Source organism: Scyliorhinus torazame, chromosome 1 (assembly GCF_047496885.1).
Source record: "Scyliorhinus torazame isolate Kashiwa2021f chromosome 1, sScyTor2.1, whole genome shotgun sequence".
Classification (NCBI taxonomy): domain Eukaryota; kingdom Metazoa; phylum Chordata; class Chondrichthyes; order Carcharhiniformes; family Scyliorhinidae; genus Scyliorhinus; species Scyliorhinus torazame.
Window position 1 is genome coordinate 93,976,226 of NC_092707.1, and position 19,886 is coordinate 93,996,111.

Sequence of the window (19,886 nt, forward strand, 5' to 3'; positions counted from 1 at the left end):
TTCTTCTTGGGCAGTCCCTCATCATCGAGGATGACTTGTTCCACTCCGGAGGGGTGGGTTCAGCAGTGGTTAAATAGTCCAACCCTGGATCCACAGACTCTGCCACAGGTTTGGCAGGTGGTGTTTAATGAGGTGGGTGGGACGCTCTGGATTCTGTTCTCTCCTTTCGCTGTTTACACTTTGCCTCTGCGTGCTCCACCCTACAACGCTAGAGATAATTGGCACCCTCACGGATGCTTCTTCTCCAGTTCGTCCGTTCCAAGGCAAGTGATTCCCATGTGTCAGTGGGGATTTTGCAATTATTTAGGGAGGCTTTGAAAATGTCCTTGCAGCATTTCCTCTGTCCTCCTAGTTATCGCTTGCCATTGCTGAGTAGACCATTTGTTTTTGGAGTCTCTTCAGGCATGTGGGCAACGTGGCCCGCCCATCGCAGCTGGTCGAGTGTGGCCAGTGCCTCGGTACTGAGGATAAATAAAACCCAAATTGGTCTGAGGTCTCAATGAACCACCCTGCGGGGTGAGTGAACGACTCCTGACTCTACGGCTCACCCTGATCCAGAAACAGCATATCTCAGCCGTCAGTGCTTACGCCTCACTGCGTCAACGGACAAGACAGAAGAGGCATTCTACTCCAGCCTAGACCAATCGCTGTCCCGCATCCCAAAGGGAGATAAGCTCATTCTCCTCGGCGACTTCAATGCTCGCGTCCAAAAGGACGCAGACCTTTGGAACGGTGTGTTCGGCAGCGAAGGTGTAGGTAAAACAAACGCCAAACCGAGTCCTCCTGCTGACAAAATATTCAGAACATGACCTGGTCATCACAAACACCCTGTTCTGCCAGAGGGACAAGCAGGAGACCTCATGGCAACACCCCCGCTCCACGCACTGGCACTTAAAAGACTACATCATTGCGCAAGCAAGGGACCGCAAAGACATCCGCATCATCCGCCCCACGACCAGAGCCGACGACTGCTGGACTGACCACTGATTAATCCGCTCTACCATCTCCATCACCCTGCCATTTGTATGGCATGAATGTGACTCGTCCTTATTTGCCTTTGACTGCAATGAGGTAGCACAATGCAGAACAAGCAAAGTTACTCTTTCCTAGAATAAAAATCCAGGTGGTGATCATTTATTATAATAATAATAATAATAATAATAATAATAATCGCTTATTGTCACAAGTAGGCTTCAATGAAGTTACTGTGAAAAGCCCCTAGTTGCCACATTCCGGCGCCTGTTTGGGAAGGCCGGTACGGGAACTGAACCCACACTGCTGGACTGGTTCTGCATTACAAGCCAACTATTTAGCCCACTATGCTAAACCAGCCACTGGTGATTGATGTGATGTCTTGCATGATTTTTGCTCCTGCTTGCAGGCCAATTCATAATACATACAAGAGCATAGTTAAAGCATGTGCAGGAAATGTTCTCCAGAAGTTTTTGAGTAAAACTCAATTGTTACACTATTCTTTTTATTCCTGCCGAAGGGAGCCTTTCAGAATTTAATCGTTAATTGGACACAAACCTAAATATTGATGGATTGGAAAAGTATACAATAGCAGGATTTCCTTACTACACAGAGGCCAAGCAGGAATTTACATACCTGTTCTTTGTGCTCAAGGAATGCTGTCTCCAGGTCTTGCCATCCTGCCACTGGAACCAATGTGTACAGAACATGGTCACACTGGAAAAGGGCCTGGAATGAATTAAACAAACAGTCACACTTCTTTACTCTAACATCATATTTTTCTACAAAGTGATGGTTATGGCCCCAATTTAAGTTTGTGTTGCTCGCCTGGCTTTCCTCTGCGGGGCAGAGGGGGGGACGGGCGCGCGCGCGAGAGAGAGAGGGGGGGACGGGCGCGCGCGCGAGAGAGAGAGGGGGGGGACGGGCGCGCGCGCGAGAGAGAGGGGGGGACGGGGCGCGCGCGCGAGAGAGAGGGGGGGACGGGCGCGCGCGCGAGAGAGAGGGGGGGGACGGGCGCGCGCGCGAGAGAGAGGGGGGGACGGGCGCGCGCGCGAGAGAGAGGGGGGGACGGGCGCGCGCGCGAGAGAGAGGGGGGGACGGGCGCGCGCGCGAGAGAGAGGGGGGGACGGGCGCGCGCGCGAGAGAGAGGGGGGGGACACGCGCGCGAGAGAGGGGGGGACACGCGCGCGAGAGAGGGGGGGACACGCGCGCGAGAGAGGGGGGGACACGCGCGCGAGAGAGGGGGGGACACGCGCGCGAGAGAGGGGGGGGACACGCGCGCGAGAGAGGGGGGGACACGCGCGCGAGAGAGGGGGGGGACACGCGCGCGAGAGAGGGGGGGGACACGCGCGCGAGAGAGGGGGGGACACGCGCGCGAGAGAGGGGGGGACACGCGCGCGAGAGAGGGGGGGACACGCGCGCGAGAGAGGGGGGGACACGCGCGCGAGAGAGGGGGGGACACGCGCGCGAGAGAGGGGGGGACACGCGCGCGAGAGAGGGGGGGGACACGCGCGCGAGAGAGGGGGGGACACGCGCGCGAGAGAGGGGGGGACACGCGCGCGAGAGAGGGGGGGGACACGCGCGCGAGAGAGGGGGGGGACACGCGCGCGAGAGAGGGGGGGACACGCGCGCGAGAGAGGGGGGGACACGCGCGCGAGAGAGGGGGGGACACGCGCGCGAGAGAGGGGGGGGACACGCGCGCGAGAGAGGGGGGGACACGCGCGCGAGAGAGGGGGGGACACGCGCGCGAGAGAGGGGGGGACACGCGCGCGAGAGAGGGGGGGACACGCGCGCGAGAGAGGGGGGGACACGCGCGCGAGAGAGGGGGGGACACCGCGCGCGAGAGAGGGGGGGGACACGCGCGCGAGAGAGGGGGGGGACACGCGCGCGAGAGAGGGGGGGACACGCGCGCGAGAGAGGGGGGGGACACGCGCGCGAGAGAGGGGGGGACACGCGCGCGAGAGAGGGGGGGACACGCGCGCGAGGAGAGGGGGGGACACGCGCGCGAGAGAGGGGGGGGACACGCGCGCGAGAGAGGGGGGGACACGCGCGCGAGAGAGGGGGGGACACGCGCGCGAGAGAGGGGGGGGACTCGCGCGCGAGAGAGGGGGGGGACACGCGCGCGAGAGAGGGGGGGACACGCGCGCGAGAGAGGGGGGGACACGCGCGCGAGAGAGGGGGGGAACACGCGCGCGAGAGAGGGGGGGACACGCGCGCGAGAGAGGGGGGGACACGCGCGCGAGAGAGGGGGGGACACGCGCGCGAGAGAGGGGGGGGGACACGCGCGCGAGAGAGGGGGGGACACGCGCGCGAGAGAGGGGGGGACACGCGCGCGAGAGAGGGGGGGACACGCGCGCGAGAGAGGGGGGGACACGCGCGCGAGAGAGGGGGGGACACGCGCGCGAGAGAGGGGGGGACACGCGCGCGAGAGAGGGGGGGGACACGCGCGCGAGAGAGGGGGGGGACACGCGCGCGAGAGAGGGGGGGACACGCGCGCGAGAGAGGGGGGGACACGCGCGCGAGAGAGGGGGGGACACGCGCGCGAGAGAGGGGGGGACACGCGCGCGAGAGAGGGGGGGGACACGCGCGCGAGAGAGGGGGGGACACGCGCGCGAGAGAGGGGGGGGACACGCGCGCGAGAGAGGGGGGGACACGCGCGCGAGAGAGGGGGGGACACGCGCGCGAGAGAGGGGGGGGACACGCGCGCGAGGAGAGGGGGGGACACGCGCGCGAGAGAGGGGGGGACACGCGCGCGAGAGAGGGGGGGACACGCGCGCGAGAGAGGGGGGGGACACGCGCGCGAGAGAGGGGGGGGACACGCGCGCGAGAGAGGGGGGGGACACGCGCGCGAGAGAGGGGGGGGACACGCGCGCGAGAGAGGGGGGGACACGCGCGCGAGAGAGGGGGGGGACACGCGCGCGAGAGAGGGGGGGACACGCGCGCGAGAGAGGGGGGGGACACGCGCGCGAGAGAGGGGGGGACACGCGCGCGAGAGAGGGGGGGACACGCGCGCGAGAGAGGGGGGGACACGCGCGCGAGAGAGGGGGGGACACGCGCGCGAGAGAGGGGGGGACACGCGCGCGAGAGAGGGGGGGACACGCGCGCGAGAGAGGGGGGGACACGCGCGCGAGAGAGGGGGGGACACGCGCGCGAGAGAGGGGGGGACACGCGCGCGAGAGGGGGGGGGGACACGCGCACAAGAGGGGGGGGGACACGCGCACAAGAGGGGGGGGGGACACGCGCACAAGAGGGGGGGGACACGCGCACAAGAGGGGGGGGGACACGCGCACAAGAGAGGGGGGGGACACGCGCACAAGAGAGGGGGGGACACGCGCACGAGAGAGGGGGGACACGCGCGCGAAACGAGTATGTATGTCCGAGAGAGGGAGAGAGAGAGAGAGACAGAAAGGCATGTGTTCCCTATTAAAATCTGCTTTCCAGCATCATTTCTCCCATTAAAAATGACAAACAACATACATTTGTAATCAGAAAACTTTTCAATTATTACTAAACTAATCTCTGCACAGGTGTACCTAAAATACCTCTGTACATTAGATGTCTGTCTTCACCACTAATGAACTCGATGCTCCCCATACCCTTGTTCGGTTACTAGGCATTCCCTGAATCCAAGTTTGGCAAATCCTGGATTAGTGAACGTAATATTCAGTGCCACTCACCTGAAGGATTTTGCAGGCACACAGTGCATCAACATCTGATGCAACAAGTAATAATACCCTCTGGAAAACAAAATACAAGTTTGGTGTAACAGGGCTAAGACCTCACATTATATTTTTTATAACACATTTTATGTATGCATACATCTACATCTTCATGGCTAATTTTTATATTTTAAAGCTGGACATTGGCCTTTTGAAATGACTGAAGCTGCTTGTGGCTCTGACCCACAGAGCTATCAGAGCAGTATTGTAGACACTTGCCTGCATTATCTCTGAAGACACGCTAACAACCTCTGTGGACTGCAGAGGCAAATTTAAAGGTAATTATACAAAAGCCATCTCCATTTCATTAGCCAGCACACACACACCTCAAGGGGGTTGGGCCTCGGTCAGGGGGCTGAAGGATTCCAAGCCGGGATCATCCCTTGGCTGGGGTGGGGCTTTGCGTCTATGAGCGTTCAAGGTATTTTTTTCACTCTCTTTGACTGTGAGCAGCCTCCAGCTTCACAACTGAAGGCTATTTCAAATGAGGAATTAGTCTGGTCAATTCGGAGAGCACTTCACAGCTGCAGGTTGTGTTTGCTGCTTGCAGCTGCAAATGTGTGGAGGCTGCTGTTGCTGTTTCCTTCTTTTCCACTCTCTTCATCACTAAAATGCTCCATCGAAGGCAACATTCCGGTGAATCCCCTCTGCACCCGCTCGAGTGCAATCACATCCTTCCTATAGTGCAGTGACCAGAACCGAACACAGTACTCGAACTGTGGCCTAACCAAAGTCATGTACAACTCCAACATAACCTCCCTGCTCTTATAGTCTATGTCACAACTGATAACGGCAAGTATGCCTTCTTAACTATTCTATTACAACGGTCCTGCCACATTCACAGGTCAGTGGACAACCACTCCAAGATTTCTCTGTTCCTCTGAGTCCCCCCCCACCACCACGTTTTCTTTTGTACCGTTTATATATATCAGACAATAAGGGACGCAGCATTGATTTTTGTGGTATGCCACCAGACACCAGCCTCCAGTCACACAAACAACCTCCTACCACTACCTTCTGTCACAGTGGTTAGCACTGCTTCCTCACTGTGCCGGGTACCCAGTTCAATTCCGGCCTTGGATGGCTATCCGTGTGGAGTTTGCACTTTCTTCCGATGTCTGCATGGGTTTCCTCTGGGTTCTCCGGTTTCCTCCCACAGCCCAAATATGTGTGGGTTAGGATTAGCCATGATAAAATTTCCCTTGATATCCAGGGATGTGCAAATTAGGTGGGGTTACCGGGATAGGGCAGGGTAGTGGGCCTATGTAGGCTGATGTTTCAGATGGTTGGTGCAGACACAGGCCGAATGGCCCCCTTCAGCACTGTAGCGATTCTATGATCTCCTATCGCCAAGCCAATTTTGGATCCAATTTGCCACATTACTCTGGATCCCATGTGCATTTACCTTTGTTTCTCAGTCTCCCATGTGTCTTGTCAAAGGCTTTGCTGAAATTCATGTAAACTACATCAACTGACCTACCCACACCCGGTCACCACCTCAAAAAATTAAATCAAATTTGTTTGTCATGACCTCCCTCTGACAAGGCCATTCTGACTGTCCCCCATCAAACCTACCTCGCCTCTCCTAGTGGAGATTGATTCCTTACCTTCAGGATTTTCTCCAATACGTTCCCCACCACTGATGTGACATTCACTTATCTGTAATTCCCTGACTTATCTCCACCACCCTTTGGAAAAATGGAACCACATTAGCCATCCTCCAGTCCTCTGGTGCCTCCCTGTGGCCAAAGAGGAATTAAAAGTTTGGGTCAGAGCCCCGGTAAATTTGAATTTGTTTTATTGCCACGTGTACCAAGGTATCGTGAAAAGTACTGGTCTGCGTCAAATCCAGACAGATCATTCCATAAATTTAAAAAAACATAGGACATACATAAATACACAATGTAAATACATAGACACAGGCAATGGGTGAATCATACATAGTGAAGTACTGCTCAGTAGAGACGATGTGTGGAGAGATCAGTTCAGTCCATAAGAAGGTCATTCAGGAGTCTGGTATCAGTGGGGAAGAAGTTGTTTTTGAACCTGTTAGAACGTGTTCTCAGACTTTTGTATCTCCTGCCCGATGGAAGTTGGAAGAGTGAATAACCCGGGTGGGAGGGGTCTTTGATTATGCTGCCCACTTTCCCAAGGCAGCGGGAGGTGTAGGCAGAGTCAATGGATTTGAGACGGGTTTGCATGATGGATTGGGCTGTGCTCACGACTCTCTATAGTTTCTTACGGTCTTGAGCCGAGCAGTTGGCATATCAAGCTGTGATACAGCCAGATATGATGCATCTGTAAAAATTGGTAAGAGTCAATGTGGACATGTCGAACTGCCTTAGTTTCCTGAGGAAGTACAGGTGTTGTTGTGCTTTCTTGGTGGTCATGTCATCGTGGGTGGACCAGGACAGATTGTTGGTGATGTCCATACCTAGAAATTTGAAGCTGTCAACCATCTCCACCTCGGCACCATTGACGCAGGCAGGGGCCTCTTTCCCTCCCTTGCCTCCCACAGCAGCCTGGGAGGCAACTCATCTGGACCTGGGGATTCGTCCACTTTTAAGCCTGCCAGAACCTCCTCACTCCATATGTCAACTGCACAAGAGCCCAGTCCCTCAGTCTGAATTCTGCACCCACATCCTCCTCCTACAAAGTGAAGACAGATGAGAAATATCTGCTTAACACCCTACTAATGTCATCCAGCTCAATGCACTAATTAGGTCCTTGGTCCTTATTGGGCCCTACTTTTTCCCTGGTAATCCTCTTCGCAATGATATACCTGGGAGATTTTCCCTAATTTTACATGCCAGTGCGTTTTCATGCCCCTTTCTTTGCTCTCTTAATTGTTTTTTTGAGTTTCCCCCCTGCACTCTCTATACTTCACGAGGGCCTCTCTGGATTTGCTCCCTTTGTACCTGTTAAAAGCCTCTCTCTTCCTTTTTTAAAATAAATTACCCAATTATTTTCTTTCCAATTAAGGGGCAATAATTTATTATTTAGCATGGTCAATCCACCTAACCTGCACATCTTTGGGTTGTGTGGGTGAAACCCACGCAGACACAGGGAGAATGTGCAAACTCCACACGGACAATGACAGGGCCAGGATTCGAACCCGGGTCCTCAGCGCCGCAGTCCCAGTGCTAACCACTGCGCCACGTGCCGCCCCACTTTTCCTTTTCCATGGCAAATTTAAAATGTAGTGTCGTGGTCACATTGAGTAAAATGCTCCCGCACTGCTAACTCGAACCCCTATCTGACTTTGTCCCCCAGAACTAGGTCCAGCCATGCACCAACCCTTGTTGGACCTTCGACATGTTGATATAAGAAGCTCTCTTGAATACATTGCAAAATCTGCTCCTTCAACCCCGTTTATTTTGTGATTATTCGTATTAATGTTGGGAAAGATGAAATCCCCGAATACAATTTCTCTATTACTGTTTTTACACACGTCAGTGAATTGTCAACATGTCTGCTCCTCTATTGCCCACTGACTAGTTGGTGGTCTATAATACACTCCCGGCAACTGCAACTGCCTGAACTCTACCCCCAAAGCCCCATTAGAAGACCCTTCCACAATGTCATCCCTCCTTACCACAGTAACAGACTCCTTAATTAATAATGCAACACCACCTCCTCTTTTACATCCTCCTCTGTCCAGCCGAAGATTCTATACACAAAATGTTGAGCTGCCAGTACCCCCTCCACCCACCACAATGTCTCTATGACTGGAACAACATCACTCTTAACTCATCTGTCTGACCTATGGTACTCCTAGCATTAAAGTAGAGGCCATCTAGTCTCGTCTCACTCCCTTGAAACTCAATATGCCGTGTCCCTATTGCATAAACCCTCTTGTGTCCCCTCCTCCCTGCCGAACCCATTTAAATCCCTTCCAAAAGCACTAACAAACCCACCTGCAAGGCTGTTTGTCCCATACTGGTTCAGGTACAGACCGCCCCACTTGTAAAGTCCTACCTTCACGAAATACGATTTCAGTGATCTCGGAATCTAAATGCCACCCTACTGCACCAACTCTTGAGCCACGCATTCACCTGCCCTATTCTCCTATTTCTGTACTAGCTATCCCATCGTGGAAGACATCTCTGCTGGAAAAGTGAATTATTCAGCATCAGTCATCTGTCTGCCGACCTGAAGCAATATTCTGGACTCGCGTGAAATAATAATTCTTTGTTCTGTGATCTTTGCCATGCAAATCATTCTTTTTCTTACTGTATGAATACAGAGGAGGCTATGTAGTGACACCCCTTCCTGCATTTTGAATGTTGTACAAATAAACTAACCCTCTTTGAGTTCACCATGCCTCGAGTTTGCTGTGGGCTTAATAGAATTTGAATTACACTAAAACTGAAGGGCTGGGAAATACACCCCTTATAAAAGGGGAAATCAAAATCAAACCACCTTTCAGGTTATGGGCGGGTGACAAAAGAGAAATCAGGGCTGTTTAAATTCAACCCCCGCCTGTCCGTAACAGAAATTGAGAGCTCAAGTCTGGGGAAACCCATCGGACCAGAGTCCAAGTTAAGAGACGAGTCAAATCTGGTATAAAAAAGTCAAAAGGGAAAACTCGGTGGCTGGAACAAAAATACAAGTAACTTACCACAGTTTTTGATGCCCAGAGGTGGATCAAGGAAGGAAATTTGAATGGTGGAACTTTGGCCACCATCAGCACACAACAGCTGAAAGCTGGAGCTAGTTAAAATTGCTCAGTACAGAGCAACTGTTCCAGTTGTTGGTAGAAAATTTGGATCTCATGTTACCAGCAGAGCAGTTAGATGTAGAGCTTAACCATAACTCAGAATACCTTCCACTAGCTAATTTCGAGCTGGAAAATCTCAGATGAGGTGTGTGTGTGTGTGTGTGTGTGGGGGGGGGGGGGGAAGAGAGAGAGAGAGAGAGAGAGAGAGAGAGAGAGAGAGAGAGAGAGAGAGAGCTCAGGAAAGAATGAGTGAGAGAAAGAGAGTGCGCAAGGGAACAGGAGAAAGCCAAAGACATGCAAAGAGTGCTACTCCATGCTGACTCCTGGTGTCCAACAATTCTAGAATGCTCACAAGAAGCCCCCAGACCTACATGAATTTTAACAGCTGAAGCAAACCACCTTTAACCAATGGGCAAGATCGTAAAGAATCCCATGTTCCTGAACTACCAGTAGCATTTCCCAATTTTCTCAGGAAAGGTATAGCTGGCGGAAAGGTGTTAGATGCTCTCTTGTTGGACATAATAATCATCTGGCACTTGCCAAACAGAAGGCAACCAAGAAAATCAAATCCCAAGGAGTTTCCTTCCATTTATTAATTTTATAGGAAAAGACATTGAAGCCCTCTAAACCTGTTCTGTCATTCAACAGTTCATGGTTAGTCTATGTCTCAATCCCATTTTGGTCTGGTTTATTTTATTTCCTCCCAGGTTTCTATCAGTTCTCTCCAAATATTGAATGGCACTGAAGCAGCACATGTCACCTTGAGTAACACTACAATTACACAAATGCCAGACCAAACAAGGGAAAGTCCAGCTATTTATCGTTAACCCTCACCACCATCACCGTACTGGAGTAACACAGAGATTTAACAAAGCTGTTGCCATTAATGGAGAATTTTAGCGATAAGGAAAGTGCCATTATTGGAATATACAAATTCCCTGCAAAACAGATATCCGCTTTTGGATACTGTTGATGGAGATGGCTCACCAGGGGAAGGCAGCAGCAGCCAGGTTCATGGCACCGTGGCTGGCTCTGCTGCGCAGCTGGGCATGAAGAAGAATGGCAGTGATAGGGTACTCAATCGTAAGGGGAACAGACAGGCGGTTCTGCGGACACAATCGAGACTCCAGGATGGTATGTTGCCTCCCTGGTGCAAGGATCAAGGATGTCTCGGAGCAGCTGCAGGACATTCTTGGTGGGGGGGGGGGGGGGTGAACAGCCAGCTGTCGTGGTGCACATAGACACCAACGATATAGGTACAAAACGGGACGAGGTCCTACAAGCTGAATTCAGGGAGATAGGAGTTAAACTAAAAAGTAGGACCTCAAAGGTAGTAATCTCAGGATTGCTATCAGTGCCACGAGCTAGTCAGAGTAGGAATGTCAGGATAGATAGGATGAATGCATGGCTCGAGAGATGGTGCAAGAGTGAGGGATTCAAATTCCTGGGGCATTGGAACCGGTTCTGGGGGAGGTGATGGGACCAGTACAAACCGGGCGGTCTGCATCTGGGCAGGACTGGAACCGATGTCCTAGGTGGGGTGTTTGCTAGGGCTGTTGGGGAGGGTTTAAACTAATGTGGCAGGAGGATGGGAACCGATGCAGGAAGTTGGAAGGTAGTAAAACAGGGACAGAAACAAAAGGCAGTAAGGGTGAAAGTGTAAGGCAGAGAAGACATAGTCAAAAATCAAAAAGGGCGACAGTACAAGGTAGTGACTGAGGGGAGCTCAGTGAATAGGCCCAGTAATACTAAAAGGAATAAAATGGGAAGTAAAAACATTAATGGTAAGCGACGCGGCAGGTTGTTACATGAAGATATGGGTTCAACGACAAGGAAAATTAGGAGAAAAGTTAAGAGGAAATATAACTTAGGAGAGGTGATTGATCGAGGTGTTAAGATTCAAAACAGAGGTAAAAAAGCCAACATAAGTGTACTTTACCTGAATGCTCGTAGTATTCGGAATAAGGTAAATGAGCTGATGGCGCAAATCATCGTGAATGACTATGATTTAGTGGCTATTACTGAAACATGGTTAAAGGATGGTCACGACTGGGAGTTAAATATCCGAGGGTATCAAACTATTCGCAAGGACAGAGTGGATGGTAAGTGAGGTGGTGTAGCTCTGTTATTTAAGGATGACATCCGGGCAATAGTAAGGGATGACATCGGTGCTATGGAGGATAAGGTTGAATCCATTTGGGTGGAAATCAGGAATAGTAAGGCGAAAAAGTCACTGATAGGAATAGTCTATAGGCCACCAAATAGTAACATTATGGTGGGGCAGGCAATAAACAAAGAAATAACGGATGCATGTAGAAATGGTACAGCAGTTATCATGGAGGATTTTAAGTTACATGTTGATTGGTTTAACCAGGTCGGTCAAGGCAGCCTCGAGGAGGAGAAGCGGGTAATTATAGGCCAGTGAGCTTAACTTCGGTAGTAGGAAAGATGCTGGAATCTATCATCAAGGAAGAAACTGCAAGGCATCTGGATGGAAATTGTCCCATCGGGCAGACGCAGCATGGGTTCATAAAGGGCAGGTCGTGCCTAACTAATTTAGTGGAATTTTTTGAGGACATTACCAGTGCGTTAGATAACAGGGAGCCAATGGATGTGGTATATCTGGATTTCCAGAAAGCTTTTGACAAGATGCTACACAAAAGGTTGCTGCATAAGATAAAGATGCATGGCATTAAGGGGAAAGTAGTAGCATGGATAGAGGATTGGTTAATTAATAGAAAGCAAAGAGTGGGGATTAATGGGTGTTTCCTGGTTGGCAATCAGTAGCTAGTGGTGTCTCTCAGGGATCAGTGTTGGGCCCACAATTGTTCACAATTTACATAGATGATTTGGGAACCAAGGACAATATGTCCAAGTTTGCAGACAACACTAAGAGGAGTGGTAAAGCAAAAAGTGCAGAGGATACTGGAAGTCTGCAGAGGGATTTGGATAGGCTAAGTGAATGGGCTAGGGCCTGGCAGACGGAATACAATGTTGACAGATGTGAGGTTATCCATTTTGGTAGGAATAACAGCAAAAGGGATTATTATTTAAATGATAAAATATTAAAACATGCTGCTGTGCAGGGAGACCTGGGTGTGCTAGTGCATGAGTCGCAAAACGTTGGTTTACAGGTGATTGAGAAGGCAAATGGAATTTTGTCCTTCATTGCTAGAGGGATGGAGTTTAAGACTAGGGAGGTTATGCTGCAATTGCATAAGGTGTTAGTGAGGCCACACCTGGAGTATTGTGTTCAGTTTTGGTCTCCTTACTTGAAAGAGGACGTACTGGCACTGGAGGGTGTGCAGAGGAGATTCACTAGGTTAATCCCAGAGTTGAAGGGGTTGGATTACAAGGAGAGGTTGAGTAGACTGGGACTGTACTCGTTGGAATTTAGAAGGATGAGGGGGGGATCTTATAGAAACATATAAAATTATGAAGGGAATAGATAGGATAGATGCGGGCAGGTGGTTTCCGCTGGCGGGTGAAAGCAGAACTAGGGGGCATTGCCTCAAAATAAGGGGAAGTAGATTTAGGACTGAGTTTAGGAGGAACTTCTTCACCCAAAGTGTTGTGAATCTATGGAATTCCTTGCCCAGTGAAGAGTAGAGGCTCCTTCATTAAATATTTTTATGATAAAGATGGATCGTTTTTTGAAGAATAAAGGGATTAAGGATTATGGTGCTCAGGCCGGAAAGTGGAGCTGAGTCCACAAAAGATCAGCCATGATCTCATTGAATGGTGGAGCAGGCTCGAGGGGCCAGATGGCCTACTCCTGCTCCTAGTTCTTATGAAAGTCTGGGGAGCCTGCAGTTGTTTTCTTTGGAACAGAGGGTTGAGGGGAGATTTAAGTGAGGTGTACAGAACCAGGAGGGGCTGAAATTTTGTGGATGGGAAGAATCCATTTTCCTTAGCATAGGGGACAATAACCAGGGGCCACAGATTTAAAGTACATGACAGAAGGATTAGAGGAGAGCTGAGGGGTCTGAAACTCACTTTTGAGAGGATGGTAGAGGTAGAAACCTTCACCACATTTAAAAAGTGCCGTAATCTCAGCCTCACACCATGAGCTGAAAGGTGGGACTAGGCTGGATAGCTCTTTTACAGCTAACAGACATAAACAGAGTGGCCACCTCCTGTAAAGTAAATTTTCTACATTTCCACTCTAAGCCAAATGCCACTGCATCCTAATTGGACACATTTCATTTTTTCTGTATCACTAGATCAACTTCCTGTTACTTCCTATCTGACATGTGGGAGAACCATGACTGCAAACTGCCGCAATTAAAGAAAAAAGGCTCATCACTTCCTTCTCAGGGAAACCAGGGATTGGCAATTAACACACACTTGTCAGTGTTGTCCACAAAGTTCAGAAAAGATTTAATAAAGATACACAAGACCAAAATGGGACAACTGGCATGGTGGTCAAACTGCTTGTCAAACTAATCTATTTGGATTTATTGTCACATGTACAGGAGGTACAGTCCAAACAGATTGTTCCATACACGAAAAAAACATAGGACATACGATAGGTACACAATGTAAATACATAGACAGACATCGGGTGAAGCATATGGTGTGTGGTATTACTCAGTAGCAAAGCTGTGTGGATACATCAGTTCAGTCCATAAGAGGGCCATTCAGGAGGCTGGTAACAGCAGATAGGAAGCGGTTCTTGAATCTGTTAATGCGCATTCTCAGACTTTTGCATCTCCTGCCCGATGGAAGAGCTTGAAAGAGATAATAACCCAGGTGGAAGGGGTCTTTGATTATGCTGTCCGCTTTCCCAAGGCAGGAGGAGGTAAACAGAGTCAATGGATGGGAGACGGTTTCACATGATGGACTGGGCTGTGTTCGCCATTCTCTGTAGTTTCTTACGGTCTTGGGCCGAGCAGTTGTCATACAAGGCTGTTATTTAACTGTTTTGTATTTGACTTGGCTAAATAAAAGATGGAGGCAAGTAGGCCAAACATACTACAGATGTACGGAGCTATGTTAAAGAAAGAATAGAACCGTAATTTGTTGTTTAATGGCATCAAGAATTCTAATAGCTGTTGTCGTTATTTCTACTGAGTTATTCATAATGCTGAATTTTAAAAAATAATAATTTTAGAGTACCCAATTCTTTTTTCCAATTAAGGGGCAATTTAGCATGGCGAATTACCCTAATCTGCACATCTTATTGGGTTGCGGGGGTGCGACCCATGCAGACATGGGGAGAATGTGCAAATTCCATACAGACAGTGACCCGGGGCTGGGATCGAACCCGGGTCCTTGGCGCCATGAGGCAGCAGTGCTTACCACTGCTGAATATTTTAAACAGATTATAATTAAATTCCACTCGAATGACAACTGCCTACAATGCACTATTGCCAATCAAGGTTTATCACTGTGACATCTCTAAGCAGACATTGCAAAAGATAAAATAAGGTAACAAGGGGTGACTGAGACTCACCGATGGTGCTCTTTATTTATATGGGATTACATTTCCAGTCAGTCAAATTATCTCTTTGGAGTGCAGTTCTCTTTGTGGCATTAAAATGTGTCATATTTACAGTGTTAAATTTGCCAAGATATCTAGTGCAGGTTCTGGAACACCCAATCAATTTTGCAATTATGACTAAAGCAATGTCACACAGCTGATCTCCTATTAGGCCTGCACAGATTCAAGAATCCAACAGAAAATATAGTAACGCCGAGGCCATCAATCGCAAAATATTAACAGTGGAGTCTTCATCATGCTAGTGGGATTATACAGAGTTGAAAGTCCATTTGAAATTTTTTCAGTGTTGTGGTTATGGGGAAATCCCACAGCACAAAGGATCAATAATGGTGGTGATAATGAAGCAACTAACTGGAAGAGGAGACTCCACAAACATCCCCATCCACAATAATGCAGAGCCCAGTGCAAAGGACAAGACTGAAGCATTTGCAATAATTTACTACATTGCAGTCTTCAGACAATTCGATTCACGCTACATCGTATCAAGAATTGGTTGAGTGCACTGGGTACAACAAAGTTAAGGGCCGGACAACATCACATCTAAAGGGCGGCATAGTGGTTCGCAATGGTGTCTCACAGCGCCAGGGACCCAGGTTCGATTCCAGCCTTGGGTGACTGTATGGAGTTTTCACGTTCTCCCTGTGTCTGCATAGCTTTCCTCCAGATTCCTCCCACTGTCCAAAGATGGTAAGAAGTCTTGCAACACCAGGTTAAAGTCCAACAGGTTTGTTTTGAATCACTAGCTTTCGGAGAACAACTCCTTCCTCAGGTGAATGAAGAGATGGGTTCCAGAAACATATATATATAGATAAAGTCAATGATGCAAGACGATATTTGACCAGAATTCGAGACGTGGAGTGAGAGTGACTGCTGACATCAAAGTAGCATTTTACCAAGTGTGGCACCAAAGAGCCTGAGCAAAATTGAAGTCAATGAGAATCAGGGAGAAAATTCTCAACTGGTTGGGAGTCATACCTAGCATAAAGGAAGATGGTTGTGGTTGGAGGTTAATCTTCGCAGCCACAGGACATCACTCCAGGAGTTCCACAGAGTGATGTCCTACTTCCTCATTGCTTTATCAGTGATCTTCCGTCAAACATAAAGTAGGAAGTGAGTTTGTTGATAATTGCAGTCAGTACCCTTCACAACTCCTCAGAGACTGAAATACTCTGTGTCCACCTGCACCAGACTGGGTTAATAAATGGCAAGGACCATTTGTGGCACAAGTGCCAGGCAAGGATTAAACAAAAGTGAGGCTAACCAATTGCCCCTAACATTCAACAGAAGTACAATCACAGAATGCGCCATTATCAACACTGTGGGGGTTTTCACTGACTGGACCCAGAGCGAGGATCGAACCTGGAACCTCGGCGGCAGTGCTACCCACTGCGCCACCGTGCTGGGCCCATGCAGCACAAAGCGTAATCTAAACCTTATCCACCACCTTCAATATTCTCTCCTACTACTGACACACAATAGCAGCACTGTATGCCATTTAGAACATGCCAAGGCTCCTTTGACAGTATCTTCCAAAACCACAATATCTACGGCCAAGACGAACAAGGGCAACAGATTAATGGGAACACCACCATATGCAAGGACCTCTCCAAGCCACATACCCATAATCCTGATTTGGAACTGTTGTTGGGTCAAAATCATGAAAGTTCCTCTCCAACATCACTCTGGGTGTGCTGACACTACATGAACTACTGCAGTTCAAGACAACTCACACCATCTTCTCAAGGACAATAAATGCTGGCCTTTTGAGCCATACTCATATTTAATTATCAGCAAAAATGACGTGCATATAAACGCAGATCTACCACTAATTATTAATAACAATCGCTTGTTCTTGGTTGTATACAAAAGGCGAGGACCAGACCTGTACAGCATGCCCTGGTTCTACCCTGTCGACTAAATCATGTTTATCGAAGAATGACAGTTCAACCTGATTTATGCACATTAAATCCCCAGTACCACGTCGCTTCAATGGGAAAGAAACTGTCCAAAGAGGGAACCGAATTCCCAGTGTTAACAACTTTAGGCTGCGGTCGGATTAATGCCTCCCTTCCCAGAGTAAGAAGTCTTACACCAGGTTAAAGTTCAACAGGTTCGTTTCAAACACTAGCTTTAACACTAGAATCCGGAGGAAGGAGCAGTGCTCCGAAAGCTAGTGTTTGAAACAAACCTGTTGGACTTTAACCTGGTGTTGTAAGACTTCTTACTGTGCTCACCCCAGTCCAACGCCGGCATCTCCACATCATCCCTTCCCAGAGGCCAGGTCGGTCCACCAGCCGCTGCCACCGGCCCCTTCTCAAGAATCTCCTCACCTGAGTGATAATCACATCATAGAATTCCTTCCGGAGATCGGACACGAACATGGTGTGTGGCTGACAGACTCCACAGCCGGGCGCCCGCTCCCTCACTCCGCACCCGGGCGCTCACTCGGCAGGCCCCGGGCTCCCTCACTCGGCAGGCCCCGGGCTTCTTTACTCCGCAGCTTCCTCACGCCGCAACTCCCTCGCTCCGCAGCCCCCGGACTCCAACAACACAGCCGCTTCCCCAAACCCTCGAGCTCGAAGCTTGGCGCCAAACTGCCCGACAGACCTAAGGAGCTGATTGGATGTGAGCGCAAAGTCTACCCGGTGATTGGCTGCTCCAGTGTGTGGACAGGTTGCACGTTGATTGGACATTCGTCCTCCGTCCCTCTGATTGGACAGGAGGTTCAGATCGCGTCGTTTTATTGTATGCAATATGCAAATATGCAACACTCTGATTGGATCAGCAAATAAATACAACTTGTTGGAACACAGCAAGTCTGGCAAGTTCTGTGCAGCGGGAATGAGTTAACGGGTCGGGGTTGCTGACCCTCCTTTCCTCTCTGCAGACTGGGCGTACGTAAAGACGCAAGTTTTTAAGTAAGGCAGGGAAAGAGGGAAGGGATGATAATAAATAGTTAGATATGTTTGTTTACAAAAGGCGAGGACCAGACCTGCGCAGCATGCCCTGGGCAGCACAGTGGTTAGCACTGTTGCTTCATAGCGCCAGGGTCCCAGGTTCGGTTCCCGGCTTGGGTCACTGTGCGGAGTCTGCATGTTTTCCCCTTGTCTGCGTGGGTTTCCTCTGGGGGCTCCGGTTTCCTCCCAAGGTCCAAAGATGTGTGGGTTCGGTGGATTAGGCATGATAAATTGCCCTTAGTGTTCCAGAGCTTATGTTGAACTTCATTAGAACACTATACAATAACCAAGAACAGAAATGTTAGTGTAGCAGAGGAACTAAGAATTAAAATGATAGGTGACCGGATGTTCTGTGTTATGCATGGGGACAGACTGAAGGTTCTGCAAAGCCAATAACCAACCTGTGTTTGGACTCCCTGGTGTGCAGATGATGCATTGTGAGCAGCAAATACATTATGCTAAATTGAAAGAAGTACACATAAATGACTGTTTCACCTGAAAGCAGTATTTGGGGCCTTGGACAATGAGAAGGAAGGAGATAAAGGACGGATGTTGCATCTTGCAAGGGAAGATGCCATGGAAGGGATGGCTGAGGAGTGGACTAAGGTGCCACAGTGGGAACGGTCCCTTTGGAAGGCTGAAATGGGAGAGGACTAAGATGTAGTGGGATCATGCTAGAGGTAGCAGAAGAGACATGCAGGATAATGTACTGAATGCCTATCACAGAATAATACAGTGCAGAAGAGGCCCTTCGACCCATCGAGACAACAAGGTTGATGTACAGAAGTGTAAATTGGGGAATGGGAGGTTTATAGCATCGAGACGATAGACGGGGAATTTTTCTCCTCTTGATGGGGGGACACGGAGAAATGTGGGCGCCGGTGGAAAAAGGGACTGAGGGGGGATGGGGAATGGGGGGAATGGGGGAGCTGCGCCATGGGGGGGGTGGGGCCGATCCAGGAAAGCGCGGAGTTTTTCCCGCGCAATGGAGATGATGTCGGGAAGATAGGCGCAGGAAGGAAGAGAGTTCCACGCACAGGGGGGTCAAGGAGAGAACGGGGGAAGCCGGGGTCAGTTAGACTTAGCTGACTTTTGGAAGCATCATGGGGGGGAGTAACCAGGCTAGATGGGGATCTAGCGGGGGGGGGGGGGGGGAAATCAACTGGGTTGCTGCTGCTGAGAGCGAGAGGGAGCTGGCAAGAGAAGAGGTGGTCGGGATGGGAAGGCGCCGCCTGGGGGACGGGTGGGTGCACGGGACCCGGGGGCGGGGGGCCCCCGAATCCAGCTGATCACGTGGAATGTGAGAGGCCTGAATGGGCCGATTAAGAGGGCCCGAGTGTTCGCGCACTTATAGAGACTGAAGGCAGATGTGGTCATGCTTCAGGACGCACATGAAGGTGGCGGATCAGGTTAGGTTAAGGAAAGGATGGGTGGGACAGGTGTTCCACTCAGGGTTGGACGCGAAAAGATATTGGTGGGGAAACGGGTGTCGTTCGAGGCTAGGAATATAGTGGTGGATAACGGGGGTAAATACATGATGGTGAGTGGTAGATTGCAGGGAAAGGAGGTCGTGCTGGTAAATGTATATGCCCCGAACTGGGATGACGCGGGATTTATGAATCGGATGCTGGGACGTATCCCGGACCTAGAGGTGGGAAGCCTGGTAATGGAGGGGGATTTCAATACTGTGCTTGATCCAGGGCTAGACCGGTCTAGATCCAGGACTGGAAGAAGGCCGGCAGCGGCCAAGGTGCTTAGGGGGTTCATGGAGCAAATGGGGGGAGTGGATCCGTGGAGTTTGCTAGGCCGTTGGCCAAAGAGTTCTCCTTTTTCTCTCATGTCCACAAGGTATACTCCCGAATAGATTTCTTTGTTTTGAGCAGGGTGCTGATCTCGAAGGTGGCAGGAACAGAGTACTCGGCCATAGCCGTTTCAGACCATGCCCCGCACTGGGTGGATCTGGAATTAGGAGAGGAGAGGGAGCAGCGCCCACTCGGCGACTGGATGTGGGACTA

The 19,886-nt window shown here is 50.4% G+C and overlaps 1 protein-coding gene across 2 annotated transcripts in view; it reads right to left on the bottom strand.

The window, feature by feature from the left end:
• cdc45 (CDC45 cell division cycle 45 homolog (S. cerevisiae)) overlaps nucleotides 1-17,474 on the bottom strand; it is a 147,723-nt gene extending 130,249 nt beyond the window's left edge. Inside the window, exons 1-3 of one of the 2 annotated variants that reach the window (XM_072498178.1) lie at nucleotides 17,245-17,473; nucleotides 4,650-4,709; nucleotides 1,609-1,701 (exon numbers count right to left, since the gene is read on the bottom strand). In XM_072498178.1, the coding sequence (XP_072354279.1) occupies nucleotides 1,609-1,701; nucleotides 4,650-4,709; nucleotides 17,245-17,295 (204 nt within the window). In that variant the 5' untranslated portion in view covers nucleotides 17,296-17,473. Of the gene's footprint in view, nucleotides 1-1,608; nucleotides 1,702-4,649; nucleotides 4,710-17,244 lie in introns of both variants that reach the window. The other variant, XM_072498180.1, reaches the window with a different exon arrangement.
• Between the last annotated feature and the right edge of the window lie 2,412 nt (nucleotides 17,475-19,886).